The sequence below is a fragment of the Bos indicus genome, chromosome 20 (assembly GCF_029378745.1).
Source record: "Bos indicus isolate NIAB-ARS_2022 breed Sahiwal x Tharparkar chromosome 20, NIAB-ARS_B.indTharparkar_mat_pri_1.0, whole genome shotgun sequence".
Classification (NCBI taxonomy): domain Eukaryota; kingdom Metazoa; phylum Chordata; class Mammalia; order Artiodactyla; family Bovidae; genus Bos; species Bos indicus.
This window is the reverse complement of record NC_091779.1, coordinates 61,952,819-61,973,563: the sequence shown is the minus strand read 5'-3', so window position 1 is coordinate 61,973,563 and position 20,745 is coordinate 61,952,819. Positions and strand designations below refer to the sequence as shown.

Here is a 20,745-nt window from a genome sequence, read left to right as displayed (position 1 = left end):
ATTGCAGGTGGATTCTTTACCAACTGAGCTATTATGGAAGCCCCAATAGGACCAAAGCAACTGCAATTATAGACAGGACCAGTAAGTTGAAGATTCCTCTGGAGGAGGAAATGGCAACCCACTCTAGTATTCTTGCCTGGAGAATTCCATGGACAGAGGAGCCTGGTGGGCTACAGTCCACGGGGTTGCAAAAAAGTCAGACATGACTGAGTGACTGAGCACAGGACAGCAAGTTCTAACCACTTCTACAAAAGTGTAATCAGAGTTCGAAATTACCATACATCTCTTTGGGAGTCTCTCCGAAAGCCACACTCATCCTTAATTCTCTGTATGGGGACAGAACTTTTGGTGTAGTATTTAGGAATAGTTGCTTGTCCTCAGGGCTGAAAGGACACAATACTGAGTTTCATGTCCTGGGCCATCACAGCTCTGATCATGTCGGGACACTCAAACTGAAATTTCCATGTTAGAATTCCTCTGTGTCCCCACTGCTTGGGTAATTAACCATGGCAGCTCCCAGGCTAGCCCAGATCTTAAGCTGGGCTCAGAAAGGATTTCTTCTACAGATAGTTTTACAGCTCTCTGGAATCCTTGGAATTTCCTATGGAGATTGGTTGTACCTGTGAGGTACCAAGCCCTAATCAACTTTATACATGAATGGGCCCAACAGGTTTAAGATGCTGCTGCAGTGTCTTCTCGCTGGCATTACTGCGGGTAGAAAATCAGCTGTCATCCTTATCTTTGTATGCAACATGTCTTTTCCTCTGGCTGCTTTTAAGATTTTCTCTTTATTACTGATTTTGAGCCATTTGATTATGAAGCACCTTGGTATAGTTTCTTCATGTGTCTTAGGCTTGGATCTGTGAGTTTGTGGTTTTCATTAAACTTGAAAAATATGGAACCATTTGGAAGATTTTTCAACCATCATTTCTTCAATTTTTTTTCCTGTTTTCTTTCTCCTTTCTCTCACCTCTCCTAGGGGAACTTTAACTGCATGTACAGTAGACCACTTGAGGCTCATGGATGATCAGTAGCTTTGTTTTTTTCTCTCACCATTTCATTTTGTATAGTTTCCAGAGCTATATTTAAATTCATTAATCTTTTCTTCAGCAATGTCTAACCTGCTCTTTTTTTAAAAATTATTTTAAAATTTCCACGGGTATACACTGCCTTTTTTTTGAACACATGGAGTAGAATTATAATAACTGCTTGTCTGATATTTTTAACATCTTGGTTGGTTTTGAACTGCTTTTGAATGATTGATTTTTCTCCTCATCATGAATCACTTTTTCTTGTTTATTTTCAACTGGATGTCAGACATTCTCAATTTTAATGCATTGGATGCTGGGTATTTTTGTATTCCTATAGGTATTTTTAAACTTTAGTCTAGGATGCAGTTAATTTACTTGCAAACTATTGATCCTCTGCATCTCACTTTTAAGATCTGATAGGGAAGACTAGAGCATATTTAGTCCAGGGCTAATTATACCTAATTACCGAGGCAAGACTCTGAGAGTGCTATGCTCAAGGATCCACGAATCACAGGGTTTTCCTGTATGGCTCTTGGGAACGCACACTATATCCATTCCTGTGTAAGTGCCAAGTTTCATTTTTGTCTAATAATTTCAGGAATTTTTTTCTTCAGCCTTGGGTACTTCCCTCTCACGCATGCACTGACAGCTCTCTACTGAATATCTGAAGGGGATCCTCTGAAGATTTCTGGGGTTCTTTCTAGGTGTGACTTTCTCTTCTTTAGCGTTGTCCTTAAGCTCTGGCCTTCCCTATGACTCAGACGGTAAAGAACCCGCCTGCAATGTGGGAGACCTGAGTTCGATCCCTGGGTTGGGAAGATTCCCTGGAGAAGGGAATGGCTACCCACTCCAGTGTTCTTTCCTGGAGAATTCCAAGGACAAAGGAGCCTGGCAGGCTGTTGTCCATGGAGTCACAAAGAGTGGGGCACGACTGAATGACTTTGACTTTCACTAGAACCTCTAGCCACCTTGGTCTCCCTAGATTCCCAGTTGTATCTCCGTAGCTCTGAGTGTCCGCCGAGCTTCTCCTGGGTTTTTAATCTTTGTGCTATGGTCTGCAAATTCTCTCAAGACAGCGATCAGTTTCTCAGAGCTCTCTTTCTTCACTGACTAATGCTTAGTGTTTTAACAACCAGTGTTTCATGTATTTCTCCAGTTTGTTTCTGTTGCTGCTGTTATTGCTACTTAAAGGTGCTTGGTACTCCATCTTGGCATCTTGGCTAGAAGGGACAATCCCTCAGTTTTAGCTGTTTCTATAATTTCTGAATGTAATTCCATCACTCAGTACTTTGCTATTCAATGACACTGATGAAAGTAAGCCAGACTGTCCGAAAATGGGCTTACTCTCGGTTTGGATGTGTGTGGCATTTATAACACAGATGCAGCCCTTACCATCAGGACTGCTTAGTGGGGTCCTAGGAGAAATCACTAGATACTGTGTGGTTGGAACCAATGGCCTGGCTTTGATCCTATTCTTCCCCGTCTCCTCCTGAGGTTGGATCATCCTTGTCCTGCCTCAGGCTGGTCATCATGTCCAAGGGAATGCATTGTGTCTAGGAGCCTGCTAACTAGGCAGAGTCCTCAGATAACCTCTGTTTATTCTGACCCAATTATTAACGCATGAGGCAGGATGCCTCACGTCCCATTTTTTCATCATAATCTTTCACGACTCTGTTTCTTTGCATTTCAACCTCATGCTTTATATACCACTGTTACTAGGACAACGATCTTTATCTTAGATGTTAAGCCATGATATTTACTTTTATTTGTTCCACTCCACTCGTTTAGCCTGGTTCATTTTTAATGATACACCAATTGCTAAGCCACACTAAATCCAATGCCCCTCTTAAGTTCCCTGTCCTTAGGAACAAGTCTCAAATTTCTCAATTCTCTTTATTTTTTATTCATTTGGGCCACATGGCTTCTATTTCCTTCTTACTAAATCTATGTCACTATCATGTTACTTCATTAAATATTAACAGATTAATATCCAAGTATCTCTTTATTTCCTCTAACTCTGAACATAAATGGGAAAATAATAGACTCTCTGAGAACAGTCACATTTTAGGGAGAAAACTGACCATACAAAGATGTCTAAAATGTTTGATTTTAAAGCAATAGAACAGATTTATTTAGAGAGTTCTAATCCTGAGTTTCCATAGAGTTCAGCTACGATATAAATAAACCACAAATGGGAGCATTCATTCACATTTTGGAGCTCTTCAAACGACTACATCCAACTGTTTTAATATTCTGTGACAAAATCGTTTTACTGTAAATGAGGAAAAGGTAACTGAAGTCCATGTTAGCTAAGAAAAACATTTCACTTCTGCCATTATGTTTTTCTGATGCTCATAAGCCAAGTAATGAGTGTTTTAAAGTTTAAAAAGTATGTGGGGCCATTATGAAGATCTAGTTGCTAGTCAATTTGTCACAGAAGAGTATGCTGCACATTTCCCCGTAAAGAGAAGTTATCGTTTCAGATGATGAGGTCTATAAAAAGCGCTCTCCATGTAAAATTCGGGTGTTCTACCTTCACATTTCTGCTTTTGTTTGGATCATAAAAGTTAAGGCCACTTAAAGAACACCACTAAATTTCAACAGTTGCTACAAAATACACATTCTTAGAACCCTAGGTTTAGACGGTAATGCTGTCTTCATGAAATCTGATGCTGTTTGTGTGTCCTCAGTCAATCTTTTGATTGCTCAAGTTTGTTTGGTTTGGTATAAGCTATTCTCATCTTTAAAAAGTAATAACTATTTATCAGTGCTGGCATAATGACAATCTTCTCAAATCACTCCTACAGCTTATCCATCTTCCCTTCCCACCATTTAACATGGTACCTTACTAAATTATACAAAGAATGATGATAATGTGATATTGACCTTTATGCATGCCTGTGTATTTGTATTTTTATAAGAAAATTCTTATACAAGCACATACATTTATAACTATGCACAAATATGCCCCAAAGGCCATTTGCCTTGGCCCAGGATTTGCCTTGGCCATCAGGAAGGCCAGTGCTCTGTATAAGCAAGGATGACTCCCTGAGAGTCAAAATTCTACTTTAGCTGTTGGAATACAAGTCTTTTCAAAATGCTTTGTCTTCTAAAATTACTAGTAATCATTTAACATTTTCTTGATGACAGTTAGCATTATGACCATCAGTGATTAGAATAAATGAAATAGTCAAAACACTGAATGGCCTCTGACATTTTTTTATTTCTTGCATCCTTATATTTACTTCGTCTAACTCTCCTATCTTTTCACTTTGCCATCAGGATATCTATTTGCTCTTCTTATCACAGATCTGTGTGCCTGCTTACAAGAGTAACTCACTGCATTTTTAAATTTGTTGCTTGAAATCTGATGAAGGCTGGGAAATCCAATGGTCGTAGTTGTTAAGCTGTGTCTAAAATACAGAACGGCTCTTGTGATGTTGATTTTAGCTGTTGTAGAGCATTCTGCCTCTTACTCGGTAGTCTCTATTAATAATAAAAAAATTACCAATTCAATGCATCTGGATATATGGGGATGAATTTTACACTGGGGATAACTAATGTTCAGGTTAATGCACTGGAAACAGTCAGAAAGATGTTACTGCTAGAAAATTCTGAGAATTTTTATCAGGCTTCTTCCTTAATTCTCATTATATAACCCAAAGCAGGAGAGAATTTTTGAGTATCAACATACTATAAATCAGTATAAAATAGTATAAATTGTAAATTTATTATTTTATTACTCCAAACACCTAAAGACCCAGACATATCTCAGCAGCTCACCCAGCTGACCTGGTTATGTGAGAGCCTGTGTTAAAGACACAGAGCCTACGTCTTTAATCACCAAATTAAATACAAAGTGCAATGCTTCAGGAATCGTGGAACTGGGCAATGACATCAAAATATGCATCCTAAAAAACACCGATGAGTCTGCAAACTGAAAAGAAAACAGTTCTCCCACAATTCCTTTATATCAATTTTATATCCTATTGACTACATATTCCCATCTGAATCAAAGGACCCAAAAAAGAATCATAAATTGTGATCATCTAAAGATGCGCTACTAACTGCTTAGTGACTGACGGATGTTTATAAATATAAAAGACCGCTATTCATAAGAAAGACATATAGACATAGACACTAGTTCAGTTAAATGTTTGTGTCTTAGCATTATTGCTCAGCCAAGCATAGGGCTTAGCAGTGGGGTACAAAGAAATAAATGGAACCCAGTTTCTGCTCTTAGAGGTCTTACAGACCAGATTCTCTTCCAGAGGACATCCTTAGTACCTCAACAAGGAATAATTGAATAACTGGAGATATTTATCCTTAAATATGATGTGGAGGTGTCCTTGGTACACGTCATGTCTTTTTTCTCTGGCTGCTTTTAAGGTTATCTCTTTATTTCTGATTTTGAGCAATCTGATTATAATGTACCTTGGTATATAACTTTTTAATGCTTCTGGTAGTTTCTTGAGTTGTTTAGATGTGTGAGTTTGTGGTTTTCATTAGATTTGGAATGTTTTCAATCCTTATTTCTTCAAATAGTTTTCTCTTTCTCCTTTCTCTCTCGTCTTGTTTCGGACTCCATTAATATATATATATCAGGCCACTTGAAGCTCACTCACTGATGCACTATCCATTTTTTCCCTTTTTTTTCCTGTGTATTTCATTTTTTATAGTTTACAATCACTGTCTTTCAGTTCACTAAACTTTTCTTTTGCAATGTCTAATCTGCTATTGATTCCATTCCATGTATTTTTCATTTAAGATGCTACATTTTCAACTTCAGAAGTTTCATTTGCATCTTTATAAATTTTTCAGGTTTCTAATTCATTTTCTGAATACATGGAATACAGAGCTTAACTTCTGAAGCAAAGGTTGAAGTCTTACAATCAACATCTTCTAGCGCTCAAAGACATTTCTCCATTTTTAACTTGTTCTTATAAGAACCTAACTATTTGGCAAGTAAAAATAATAATTCATTAAACAAATCAAAATATGGCAAACTTGCCATCATCTAGATGGCTTTGCCTTTCAGATCAGACTCTGCTCTAGAGAGCATCCCTTCCCATCCCCTTTAATCCATCCTCCAAGGCAAGGGAGCTGGGTGGGGACTTAGAGCAACTTAGTGTTCTTGGGTGTTAAATGACAACCCTTTGGCTTATGACATCCTGCATCTTTGAATCCAGCTTTGTGACTGACCTGCATGATGTCTGGGGAAGCCACCCACGACTGTTTCTGCTTAAAGACAATGCTCCTGGGACACATTGAGATGCTTTAACTTTCCCAGAGCCACAAAGTTTAGAAAAGTTTTGAACTGTGACTGGAGTCAAAGCCTCCTAACTTTAGATGAAAGTAAAGACTCAGGAAAAGTTCAAGGAACTGACTTCCATGACTGTCTCTTTCCTAGCTCTGCAAGGCTATCCTCTGGCATTCTGCCTGGTAAGACTCTAATTTTGAAACTTTTCTTTGGATGAAAGCATAGGACAAATTCACTTCAATCCCCGCTCCACCTGAATTCTTAAGGGACAACATTGGAGGTGACTTAAGGGCAGAGAGGGAAAGGAATAATTATGCTCATTCCTAAAACTCTTAAGAGAAGATGTGGGGCTGGCATGCATGAGTAAGTAGCCAGCTCCTGGGAAGTATCACCAGGGGCTGGGTCTCAAGAGCTGTGCCCCAAGAGCTGGAAGGTCACACCCAGGAAAGACGGTGTTGCAGCTGAGATTGTAGAAATGGAAAAGATGATGGCAGGGACAGAGAAGTGGCAAGAGGCAGGTATTGGAAGATCTGGTAAGAAGAGAAGGAAGGTATTTTTGCAGGGCAATACTGAAGCCAGTATGTGTGGGACCCATGGTACTGAGCTTCTGAGAGTGATCTAGAGCTGTGTGTCTATATCAATATTGTTTTGAAGAAAAAAAAAGAATGGTAAGGAAAGGAGTGATGTATGAATATTAAATGAATGGAAAATGGAAGGCTGAGGTTTAAACTCCCTCTCTTGATATTTTCCCCATATTCCCTCATTCTTCTAAGAGGTTAACACTCTTTTATGCAAAAAGGCGATTTAGCTCATGGAACTAGCAGTGACCAAACTCAAGAATTCTTGGTTATCATGAATCCCTCCTTTCTACCCAAAAGGAAGGTCATGAGAACTTCTGTGAGAACCCATCAGGAAGACTGTGTGTTTATAAAAATCCAGAGAAAAAGATCCTCCTAGTATCTTTCCCAACCATATAATCGCTTTAATTTAACATTTTGCCAAAGATAACTAGTAACACTATTCTTCCCTGTAATCCCATAATTTAAAAATGCAAGCGGTTCTTTTCCTTTGGGGATGAGACCAGCTACGATATTACAGGATTCACAGGGGTTTTTCTATGAGATGTTTGGGAATCAGCTCTGTCAGTGACAGTGCTTTGAAAAGCCTCAACATGTTCCCAGTCACCTCTGAAAATAAAGGAACTCAGCTACACAGACAGAATGGAAAGCATATCACAGCATCTTCCATGACTATACTGACATCTATTCCTCTGTGTTTTGCAGGCATCTTCAAGGACCTCCTTAAGAAGACTTTTTCAAAGAAATATATTTCTAAATCCAACAGTTAGGTGGAACTCTTTTTTCTCTAACATCCTTAGAAAACTTGATTAGAATAGCACTTCTCAAAATTGGACTTCTCTTATTTTCTAAGAACCTTCTTGTGCTTCCAGATTTCTTTCTTATTGTAACAAACCAGTCATACCTTCCAGCTCCCTGCAGCCAAGTTCTGCAGGGCGCCCGCCGCCCCTTCCAGCGTGTCTGCATTTGAGCACTCAGAGAGCAGTGTGAGGTAGGGTTTGACTATGGATGGGTGCCACAGCATCTGGATCCCTTTTGGTGGTTCTGCACAGTCTGGAAGAGGTCCTACTCCATCCCACTGGTGGAAGAGAAATGAGAGAGTACACATCTTTAACATCGTCACACTTCCCAACATTGCCCTCTGCAAACATCCAAGACGAAAACCAAAGCAGGGTGTCATGACACTTGGAGAACTGCAGGCAGGATATGGCATCAGCAGTCCAAGGACCACCCAAAATGGGAGAGCCATTCCTGCCCACTGAGAGCTTCTGATGGAGGGTGGAGCAGGTACATAAGTGAATGTAATTGGCAGTAGAACAGTGAAGTGCTCTGAGAACAGTTCTAGCAACCATTACAGGGAGGAAGGAGAAAAGGTAGTTTTGATTGGTCAGGATGGAGGAAGACTATAGATGAAGGCAGCATACTTTACAGTAAGCTAAGCATACAATCGGCATAGCATCGGAGTTAGAGACTATCAAGTGCCCTCACTTCTTACACGCAAGTGTTAACTGTGATAAATTTCTAAATCGCTTATAAAATACATATTTTGTCACTGCATCTATGAGCATTAAACTAATTACAGAATGTACAAAAGAGAAAAGACTGTTACGGTTTATTAGATACTCTGCCATGAGCTATAGGCAAATTATGATCTTATAGAAATTCTGATGTTTGCTTTGAACTGAGTCTGAGTTAAAATATGTAATTAAAAATTAACTGCACATACATTTCAAGTTATGGATTATATGCAAAAGGCAAATGAATAGAGCCTTACAAATGACAGCTTTGAAGACCGTGTAGCAATTTGGATCAAGGTTTACAATAGAAGTTAAATAAACAAAGCAGGACACAAAGCTGTGAAGGGTTTGTGCTGGGTACCAAGTAAAATGATCATAAAAAAGTGTAAGGATAATAAATATCTATTTACAAAGTGTGGATGTCTTTCATTTTTTTCTACATTTCTAATAGCCTGTTCTATTACTCTTATAATTTAAAAAATATTGAGTTCCAATAATGCTTCTGATCTTTGATCACATTCAGCCTTTATCTTGTTGAAGGCAATGGTATAATGAAGGTAGAAACGAAGTAATATGTGTAGAAAAAATATTCCCATATTCATTTTTGAGAAAAGCCATAGCAAAACAGAAGGATGATTTTATAGTACTACGTCGGGAATATTAAGTTATTTAACTCCTTATTTGTATTTGTTAATGATTGCTGAACATATAATCTAAATGACATATATACTAAACCTTCTCACAGATATTTTATGTTTATAAATATATGTGCATGTGTCCATATACATGTATGTATATCTATGAAGACAAAATTGTATTTCAGAATCTGTTAGTGCCTTCATTCTGAAATTTTACCTGGAAGAAAATATAGCTCATGTTGTATCCTTTAAACAAAAATAGAAAAATAGAAATAATAACAGCTTTTTTAACAGACAATAAGAATTGCAAGAATCTCATCCCTTCTTTTCCAAGAGAAAAATTAAAAAGCCATACCTTCTTTTTCTCTATTATATACGGCTTAGGTTAAGGCTAAAGAACAGACATGAATGACATTCCATCAATGGGTGAGACATCCGATTAAAGGTCATTTTCAATGAGAGTGTCACTCAATCTCAACTTTATAACAAGAACACTCAAAGTGGACCTTCCTGTTCTTTCAACCTAAGCCACTTCTAAACTGTTCAAAGAAGGCTTTACACCTGTGCACAGCCTATCAATGAAACCAGTTTATCTCTTTTAAATACATTAAAAAAAAAAAATGAAAGTGAACCAGACTTGTCACATTGCTCTTGGTTCATTATTTGAGGCTGGCTCACTGCACTGGACAGAAAGAGAGCAGCAGGCAAAAGGAAACAGTCCTTTCGTAAATTTGTTAACTTCGATGCTGAAGCAGGAGTGATGTTGGCTTCTCAAAAGAAACCAGCTGCGGGGACTGAATTTCTCTGCTACTGCAACAGGAAATGGAAAATTCTTTCTTTTTTTCTTTTTTTGTAGTGACCCAAGGACAAAAGAGCAGACAAAACCAAGGGGGGTCTGGGAATGCAGGAATGGAAAAAACAGACCCTTTTCATCTTTCCTTCCCCCATGTTGTAATTATTAATGGATTTCAGGTCCTCCTGAGCAGTATAACCTGTCTCCCCTCCTACCTCATGCTGCTGCTGCTGAGTCACTTCAGTCGTGTCCAACTCTGTGCGACCCCATAGACGGCAGCCCACCAGGATGCCTTGTCCCTGGGATTCTCCAGGCAAGAACACTGGAGTGGGTTGCCATTTCCTTCTCCAATGCTTGAAAGTGAAAAGTGAAAGTGAAGTCAGTCAGTCATGTCTGACCCTCAGCGACCCCATGGACTGCAGCCTTCCAGGCTCCTCCATCCATGGGATTTTCCAGGCAGGAGTACTGGAGTGGGGTGCCATTGCCTTCTCCCCTCCTACCCCATAGGGAGAAGGTATTTGTCTTACTCTTCCCCTCACCCAATATACGTGCCTCATCCAATCAGCAAATGACCTGCAAGACCCCCATCCCGCTCCGTGTACCCTGGTTATAAAAGTGGGCTAAGAACCCCTGTTCAACACTGGTTCTCCCTTGAGCTGGCCCGCTGTTCTAACAGCGTCTCCCACTCTAATAAACTTTATTTCCCTCTCATTCTGTCTCATGTTTGGAAATTCTTTTCCAACTCGTGCCTGGACCACAATTTTGTCATCTCCTTAAAACTCTGAAGCTATCATGTTCATATAAAGGTTTAGATTTTGCATAAACATTCAACTCAACATGGATGAAATTTCCCTCTCTTGTAAGAGCCAACATAACAGAGGGAGATATAGAGAAGCAATGTTTGCATGCTCATTACAACATGTGACAGACAAACTATAAAAAGTGCAAAAAAAAAAAAAGCTGTGTTATCATTTGTTGGGTTTCATCTGGTTCGTTTTTTCTAACTTCTGTGCAATAAAACAGGATAAATGGCTGAATCAGTAGACAGTCTTCCTCCATCCTGACATGTGATCTATGTAGATCTTAAATACCTTTCATTACAATCCTTTCTCAGTGGCTACAGAGAGAATCTGAAGGCAATAAAAGGAAAACTGATGTGAATACAGATAGCCTTTGACAGCAATGATAGGAGTTCAAAGGGGATTCTGTGCTATTTCAGAACACTGATGACACCCTGGCACATCAATACAGAGGAAAAAGAACTATCTCAAAGCCAGGGTATACCGCCTTTATCTGGGTACTTTCCTCAAACTTCTATTGAGTTAATAGAGAAAGAAGTATCGATTGACTGTCCATTATAAAATAGATTTTGATCACCTATATAAGACTGGAAGTCTTCTTTAAGAGCTGTGCTAACACCTGCTGTCATGTCACCTAGCCAGTCAATACCCACAGGACTATAGGGTCATGGTGACACCAGAATCTGACTGAAGTCATGAAAACAATCCCGCAGTTGTACACTGTTAATGCCAACCTTCTCCTAGAGCAAAGATCCACAAAAAGTCAAGGGATGTGCAACTCTTTTACCAAAATACTGGAAATACATCATTTATAAATTTAAATATAAGATGCATTTATCCTAAAATGTCTTCAAAACTGCCATAGGGATTGAAGAAGGCAAGCACTGGCTAAGTCTTTAACACAGCCAAAACACTGATCACCCAGCTATTTTAATCCTAAGAACACAGAACTCCAATTTATAAGTAAGCCTTATGCAAACTGTATTTGTTTTTTAACTCTTTGCTTTTAACTTTTAACAGGGCATATTACCAAAGTTTTCCTAAGAACTTGAAATATGAAAATAATATATAAAGAAACAAAATGCTGCCCGGTCAGGAGGGAGAACTTTCTGTGTCCTGAACCCAAGGCACAACCAACAGAGAAGGTATTTCCAAGAAAGCAACAGGGTTTTTGTTGATCATATTGTTTGCATCATTGCAAGTGGCGACACACAAACACACACTCACACAAGGAAAGGGGCTCTCAGTAGACACAGAGTCTGCCAGTCCCTTGGACCTGCAGCCTCCAGAGCTGTGAGTAATAAACGTCCGTTGTATAGGCCATGTAGTCTAGGGCATTTTGGTACAGCAGCCTGAGCTGAGCAAGACCGTCACACAGCAAGCACTAAGACAATGCCGTCTCAGAGGCAGGAGGACCCTCCAGCTACACCGTGGCTTTCCTGCCATGGAGCTTTCTTGAGGACAGGCTGGCAGTAAAGAAGCAGTGTGTGAGGCAGGATTATATTGAGAGTAGATCACGGAACAAACAGGCTGGTTTGTCATGCCAAGTAGCACCACATTCAATAGCATATCATCAGAACTTTTTTTTCAGTTATATGTCTATTTATTTATTTATCAGACTATTTTCCACTGTAAATTATTACAAGATATAGAACATAGTTCTCTGTTGTTCGGTCGGTAAGTCTGACTCTTTTGTAACCCCAAAGACTGTAACCCACCAGCTCCTCTGTCCATGGGATTTCCCAGGCAAGAATACTGGAGTGGGTGGCCATTTCCCAAGCCTAACCCTAAATCTTCTCCAGGGGATCTTCTTGACCCAGGATCAAATCCACATCTTCTGCACTGGCAGGTGGGTTCTTTATCACTGAAACACCAGGGAAACCCCACAGTTCTCTGTGCTATATAGTAAATCCTTATTATGCTTATATTTTATATGTAGTCCATGGGGTCACAAAGAGTCAGATATGACTGAGTGAACTCAGTTTCACTTTTCACTTTCACAGACTGGAGAAGGAAATGGCAACCCACTCCAGTGTTCTTGCCTGGAGAATCCCAGGGACGGGGGAGCCTGGTGGGCTACAGTAACCACAAGCTTGTCTTCGGTGTCTGTGAGCCTGTTTCTGTTTTGTAAGTCAGTTCATTTCTACTATTTTTTAGATTCTATATGTAAGTGGTAACAGATTTGTCTTTCTGTGTCTGACTTACTTCACTTCGTATGATCATCTCCTGGTCCATCCACGTTGCTGTAAATGGCATTATTTTGTTTTTTTCTATGTACCAGTATTTTTCTTTACTGGCTCTAAATGAATGACTGATATCAGTAAGATGAATCAGTGAAAACTTTATATCACTTACTTTTAAAAATTGCCAGAATTGAAAATATGTATTATCTCTCTCTGAGAGGTAGTGCTCAAATATTTTAAAAAAGGAAGAGAATAAGATGCCCGCATATTAGATTCCAAGTGGCTCCTGAAATCTGTACATGATGCTTTTTGATGTAGTCATGGTCAGGGAAGAAGAGACACACTGGCCACTGATTGTAAGGAGCGTCTGCTGAGGAAGAAAAATACAGAGCTGTGGGAGTGGGCTCAAGGTGGGATTTTTTTTTTTAAACCTTTCTTTAGAATGGCTTTTAATACTTTTACTTCTCCTTAGGACTTAAATTCTATTTAAAAGATTTCTCTCAGGACTTCCCTGGTGGTCCAGTGGTTAAGAACCCACCTTGCAGTGCAGGGAACTCGAGTTTCATCCCTGGTCTGGGAACTGGGGGCTTCACAGGTGTCCCAGTAGTAAACAATCTGCCTGCCAGTGTAGGAGACGTAAGGGACTCGGGTTCGATCCCTGGGTCTGGACGTTTCCCTGGAGGAGGGCATGGCAGCCCACTCCAGTATTCTTGCCTGGAGAATCCCACGGACAGAGTAGCCTGGCGGGCTACAGTCCATGGGGTCGCAAAGAGTCATACACGACTAAAGCAACTTAGCACTCAGGCAGGCACAGGGAATAAGGTCCCACATGCCGTGGGGCAACCAAGCCCACAAGCCACAGCCACTGAGTCTGCAGCAGCAACTAGAGAGGAGCCTGTGCCATGCAACTAGACTTGATGTAGCCAAATAAATAAACACATATTAAAAAAAAGATTCCTTTCTCAGTTGCTTTGAGGATGGAATCATGGAAGCTGTTTGTTCCTCATATGAAGAGAAAGGTCTGACTTACAGATAAAAATGGGAAAGTTAAAAAACCGGAAATTAAGGATGTTCATACAACGTTCTCTGCACACATGGGATTTTTTAGGGCATGGCGGCTCACAAGTCCAGTTATTACATTCATAAAAGTCCCTACTGAATAGGAGAATTAACAAGGGAATTTCAGCTGCTTCCTCTGCAAAAGCTTACAGCCACCACAGTCTCTACTTTCAAGGCGCTGGGCTGGGTACCATGGAGATGGTAACAGAATGGTCTCGCCTACACAGAAGAAGAATTTACATTTTGGGAGGAGTGCTAAAATACATAGCTCCTTCTGCCATGGATGTCACAGCCATTCCAGCCTATGTACAGAAAAGCACTTTCACTGCTGTGTCTTTGGAACACAAACAGAAAAGGCCTCTTCACCAGCGGAATGCATCTCTTCTGCCGAAATTTCTCCACCAATGAGAGAGTATGACAGTCCACGTGTGTGTGGATTCACTTTTCTTTTCAAGGGATTTCAGCAAAATAAATAGGTCAGAGATACTGCAAGAGAAAGCGAGTGGATTCGCAGCGACAGGAAAATACGCGGATTTGAAAATCCCACTCTTGCCTCCCAGCTGAAGTCACACATCAGAGATGTAGGAAGAGAAGATGATTCTAAGTGGTAAACTGTCAGAGAATGTTCGTTTATGCAGGCTTTGGGTAAATCAGGCTGCAGTGGGGACTGACTACTTTAAAAAGCAACAGCCTAGACGCAGATAGCTCACTTGGTAAAGAAACCAGCTGCAGTGCAGGAGAGCCTGGTTCGATTCCTGGATGGGGAAGATCCGCTGGAGAAGGGATAGGCTACCCACTCCAGTATTCTTGAGTTTGCCTTGTGGCTCAGCTGGTAAAGATTCTGTCTGTAATGCAGGAGACCTGGGTTTGATCCCTGGGTTGGGAAGATCCCCTGGAGAAGGGAAAGGCTACCCACTCCAGTATTTTGGCCTGGAGAATTCCATGGACTGGGGTTGCAAAGAGTTGGACGCGACTGAGCGAGTTTCGCTTAGACCAGGTCTATCCCCTGTTGACCACCTGCGCTTGACTTGGTTTGAACAGCAGTTACTGATTTTGTCCTGACAGGGTTTTATTATCCCGTTCAGCTAATGGTGGGGGGGGGGGGGGGGGGGGTGTCGGGGGAGGGGAGGAGGAAAGGGAGGGGAAGCAGGGAATAATGGTTATTTTAAAAACTCCAAGCAGGGACTTCCCTTCTGGTTCAGGGGATAAGACTCTGAGCTCCCAGTGCAGGGACCGAGGTCTGCCCCCTGGTCAGGAAAGGAGACCCCACATGCTGCAGCTAAGGGTTCAGTAAAAGGACAACAATAGAAATGACGGAGACATCTGCTTTTGACAACGGCAGGCTAGGTAACTCAGACCACCTTTCCCACTGATAACAAATCGAGTCAAGTATTGTAAAATATCTGCTTGCAGGAATTAGAGCGCTAACAAGGCAGTGAAGATCTTTCAGAAGGAGGAAAGCTATTGAGGTGGGCAGCTATGGACCCTCAAGGGCCATTCCTGACCAGAGCAGGGACTAAGACAGGGAAAATGACAAATATATTTAACGACCTAAGGGCATAAAAGGAATCTGGCCTCATTTAAAAAAAGAAAAAAACCAAGTAGCTTGGCAAATCTTTCATGTTGTAGTTTAGGATCATGTAGGCAGACCCTCTAGGAATAGTGATGACCTTAAATTCCTTAAATACCTATAATAAAATTAAGTTAAACTGAGATTGCCATTGACTCAAGCCTCCTGCAAGAATTAAGCATAAACACTTTCCAGAATCAAGCATGAACACTCTCTGGAAAAGATCATACCATTCTAGGCCTCAAGTTATTTTGATAGCTTTTCATATAAAATGTCTCAGATTTAATAAAAAAAAATAACTAGGAACATGAGGAAGAAGGACTGTGTGGATGAAAAGTAATAAAGTCGACCATAGACATAGAAAACATTTCATAAGAATCTGGATAAGGGAACTATTTGAACCAGACTTTAAAACAACTAAGATTATTACATTTAATAAAGAAAAGATTGAGAACTTTGTTAGAGTAAGAATATAGTTGAAAACATAATCATTGGAGTTACAAAACCCCTTGTATGAGTATGAAAGAAGATTAGATGTATTTCAAGAGAAAAATAGTAAACTAAAATATAAATCAGAAGGAAATATCCAGACTGAATATAAAGAGCCACAATTACCAAAAAAAAGGAAGAAGAAAAATAGAGTGGAGGGTAGTATGTTTAAGGAATGGAATAAGGGAGTCTAATAAATAGGGAATTGGAGTTCAAAAGGAGATTATAGAGAGAACTAGGCAGAAGCAATATTTGAAGAAATGGTGCCTGAGAGTTTTACAAAGCTTAAAAAGACATTAAGTCACAGATTCAAGAAGCTCTGCCAATGATAGAAAGAAGAAGAAACAAAAAGGTCAGACATTCTCCCATCCCTAAAGAAAACCATTTTTATAACATGATCTTATTGCCTGTTATTCCTTCTATCATGAAGTGTAGCGTATTGTGTAATTTCTTCAAAATTCCCAGGAGTCAACATGAAAATCATCTCTCTTTTGGCTTTTGACAGTTGGTTGGAGTTTTTGTTTGTTCAGTATTTACTCGGTCACACTGGGTCTAACTACTGCACACATGATCTTTCATCTCTATTGCGGCATGTGGGGTCTTTCAATTGTGGCAGGCAGAATCTTTTTTTTTTTAGTTGCAGCGTGCCAGATCTTTAGTTGCAGCATGCAAACTCTTAGCATTTTAAAGAAATTCCCAAGAATTTCTTCTTGGGGAGAAATTTCTTCTCTGGTAGCTCAGGTATCTGACTTCTCCTGGGAGATGTTCTGAAGAGGATGATTACAGGGCAGCTGGACTATGAAAAGACTGGACAGAAGTGATATCCAGTGACTTGTATTCATGCAAGACACCTGTCTCCAGGCTCTCCTTGTAAAAGATGTGGGGCATTTTGCGCTTGAGAGATTAGAAACCTGTCTTAAATGCAAGATCGGCTAGGGTGCTTCCCAAACAAAGCTTCAGAACAAGAGATTCAGGGACAGCCTTGTTGACTCACCTCTGTGCCCCTGTGGATGCTCACCCCTTAGGAGGTGGCTGGAGGGAGGCTGGTGATGCTGTGGACTCCAGAGATGGGATCAAGTGGCCACTGTGCCCACAGAGGAGTGTTGTCAAGGCTGGTCCACATCACTGGGCTTGCCTGTCATTTCCCCAAGTCATCCTGATAGAACCAGCTGGAACGCTAGTCAAGCTCATGTTGAATTCTCTCTGCTCCTCACTTCTCATTCACATTTAGGAATAACTCACCCCATAACCTGCCTTTTCAAGGGGCTCTGTCCCTGACTTGCCACCTTCCTTCACGTAGTCCTGTAGTCTTGTTGGTTTATATCTTTGGCGATACATCCCTCAAAGACTGTCTAATATAGTGGTTTTCAACTGGGGTGATTTTAATACCCAAGGGGACAACTGGAAATGTCTGGAAACACTTCTGGTTGTCACAACTAGGAAAAGGGGTGCAACTGATTGGTGTCTACTGGGTAGAACCAGGGATGCTGGTAATCATCCCACAGGGCCCAGGACTGTCCCATAACAGGGAACTGCCAGCATGCTCAGTCGCTCAGTCATGTCTGACTCTTTGCAACCCCAAGGACTGTGCGCCTCCAGGCTCCTCTATCTGTGCGATTCTCCAGGCAAGAACACTGGAGTGGGCTGCCATTTCCTTCTCCAGGGGATCTTCCTGACACAGGGATCCAAACCATGTTTCTTGCAACTTCTGCATTGGCAGGCAGATTCTTTGCCACAGAGCCACCTGGGAAACCTCACAACAGGGAACCACCCCGGCTCCTAATGTGAACAGTGTCAAGGCTGAGACACCCAGATCTAGTCTGAAAGACAGAGTATTGACTGATGGCGTGGAGTACTGAATGATAAAATGTAAATAGAGACCAAACAAGACACCAAGAATAGAGAGTTGAGTCTGTAATGTCACTGAGAATGGAAGAGCAGCATTTCTGGGTGATGGGATCTGTTGTATATGGGAGGCGTGTAAGGAGAAGCATCTCAGTCATTCATGGGGAGCGGCAAAGGTCAGTCACCGCACAAAAATGCAGAGCCGTGATCCTGGCGGGCGCATACGATTTAGTGCTTCGAGGACATGGAATATCGTGTCTTGAGTCACCAAGCTCTGGCATATGGTGAGGTGACAGCAGAGTGAGACCACACTGCCACCAACCGTGAGGGGTAAGTGGCAGCTGAAATCAGCAGATGGTTGGAAAGGAAATGGCATTAAGCCGCAAACGGGAAAGTATGGTTACTGAGAAGGGAATGAAAACCACCTGGAAGAAAGAGAAACAACCTGGGATATTAGGAAACGAGGACTTAAAAGCATCAAGAATGTCACAAAGGGCAGATCCATCACGTGATAACAAAGCAAATCACAAGGAGCTCACACTGACGCTGGCATCCGGAGTGATGAAGACAACTTTTGGCTTATGTACCCAAAGCCTTAAAAGCATTCTCTGGTCTCAATGTTTCACGTTCAAGATTTTATCCTTGAGAAGTGATTAAGGATGTAGGCAAGACTTAAAGCTACATGGACGTTTACTGCAGTTTACATTAGTTAAACTTTGGAAGCAATCTAATTTCCTGACCATCAGAGACTGGCTCATACAACATGGTAGACCCCTATACTGGAATTCTTGGTAGCCCTTCCACATTCTAGGACTCAGACAATAAAGAATCTGCCTGCAATGCAGGAGATACACAAGACACGGGTTTGAGCCCTGGGTTGGGGAGATCCCCTGGAGTAGGAAACGGCAACCCATTCCAGTATTCTTGCCTGGAGACTTCCAAGGACAGAGGAGCCTGCCAGGCTATAATCCATGGGCTTGCAGAGCTGGACATGACTGAGCAACGAACACTTTCCAGCTTCTGGTGCAGATGACTATTTACTGGCAAGGAGAGAGGTCTTGCAGAGCCAAGTGATAACATGTTTATAGCGGCACACAGAGTGAGGCAGGGTGAGGCTGGGTGGGCACCGTGCCCACATCTGTTCTTCCCTTCAGTGGTGTGCCAGTCATCCGGATGCAGGGAATCAGGGGCACACTGCAGTGTACACGCATGCCTTCTCTGTCGTGTCCAACTCTTTGAACCCCATGGACTGTAGCCCACCAGACTCCTCTGTCCATGGGATTCTCTAGGCAAGAAGACTGGAGTGGGTTGACATTTCCTCCTCCAGGGGATCCTCCTGACTCAGGGATAGAACCCGGGTCTCCCGCATTGCAGGCAGATTCTTTATCGTCTGAGCCACCAGGGAAGCCCTACTTAAAATTTAAGTAAGTTTAAAAATTCAAATTTCCAATATACTGATTTAAACCAGCAATAAAATTCATTATTGTGTTTTAGGACATTGATCTCTATGTAGTCTCAGAGCCTCATTCCTGAGCCAACAGTATCCATGTGGCACAGTGGGTTACAGTTGAGGCTCTTGAGGTTACCCCAGATACAACGTCCTGAAACTCCAAGGAAACCCTTCAGGGGAGGGGATTCCATGGCACCTAATCCCATTCATGTGTGTCACACGCTGACACCTTCAGAACTGAGCATTTTGTCATCTGGCGTGATTGAAGTACTGCTTTTCCAGGGGCACTCTGAGATACAGACATATATACTTATTGACATGAATTGTAAATGCTCAGATGATTATCCTGATCTAGAACGTTCTTGAGGGCTGGTGGTGAGTGCAGAGTCAGAATGTAATAAAACGCGGCACTGCTCCTGGATGGGCTTCCCGGGTGGCATTAGCAGTTAAGAACCCACCTGCCAATGCAAGAGACATAAGAGACCCAGGTTCGAACCCTGGGTTGGGAAGATTCCCTGGAGGAGAGCCTGGCAACCCACTCTAGTACTCTTGCCTGGAGAAACCTCATGGACAGAGGAGCCTGGTGGGTTACAGTCCATAGGGTCACAAAGAGTTGGATCCGACTGAAGTGACCGAGCATGCATGACCCTGGAGAGGAGGGAAGTTTGGGGGAGAATGGATACATGTATATGTATGACTGAGTCCCTTCGCTGTCCACCTGAAACTGTCACAATATTGTTAACTGGCTATACTCCGATACAACACGAAGGTTTTAAACAAGTAAAATAGAACATAGCACTGCCAAGAAAGCTGAGGAACAGCTTGAATCGCAAATGGAAACTTAAAGGCTATGGACTCGTACCCTCCGAGGGACGCAAAAATCAATCAATAAAAAGGGCTATGGAGTACTCCTTTCTTACAGCAGCCCTGGAAGGCGCAGTGTCCTGAGAACACTGAGGAGGCAGGGACCAGGGACAGCTATGAACAGTCACCGGGAACAGCCCCACAGCAAGAGCTAGAGGCCCCTCTGGACCACAGATCGACTGCCCCTCGGCACAGCTGGTGCTGGCCATGGAAAGAAGACCCGCACAGTCCTTCCCCTTAGGAAATTTCTCTCTTGAGGAGATCCACTGCTGTAAATGACTCATGATGTGAAAAGCCTTGGAGGAGGTAAACAGAACCATGTAGATGTAGATTAGAGAGCGATGCACTTATCTTTGGTAGAAGTCCTGAGAGCATGGAGGTAGCCTTTCACCTGGTTTTGAAGGATGATTCTCCAGAAGGGGAAGGAGGGAAGAGGACAGAGGAGCAGCACGGGCGGAAGCTGGGAGCCTGGCCTGTGGGGTGTTGGGATGGGCCAGGAAAGTGTGTGGGGAAAGGCCGTGGGCTTCTGCTGCGTGCGTGCTAAATTACTCAGTCGTGTCTGATTGTGCCACCCCACGAACAGTAGCCCGCCAGGCTCCTCTGTCCATGGGATTCTCAGGCAAGAATACTGGAGTGGGTTGCCATTTCCTTCTCCAGGGGATCTTCCC

The 20,745-nt window shown here is 41.8% G+C and overlaps 1 protein-coding gene across 5 annotated transcripts in view; it reads right to left on the bottom strand.

The window, feature by feature from the left end:
• CTNND2 (catenin delta 2) overlaps positions 1-20,745 on the bottom strand; it is a 1,111,183-nt gene that overhangs the window by 120,141 nt on the left and 970,297 nt on the right. For all 5 annotated transcript variants that reach the window (XM_070774843.1, XM_070774845.1, XM_070774847.1 and 2 more), the window contains one exon: positions 7,774-7,947. In XM_070774843.1, coding sequence (XP_070630944.1) covers positions 7,774-7,947 — 174 coding nt within the window. The remainder of the gene's footprint in view (positions 1-7,773; positions 7,948-20,745) is intronic.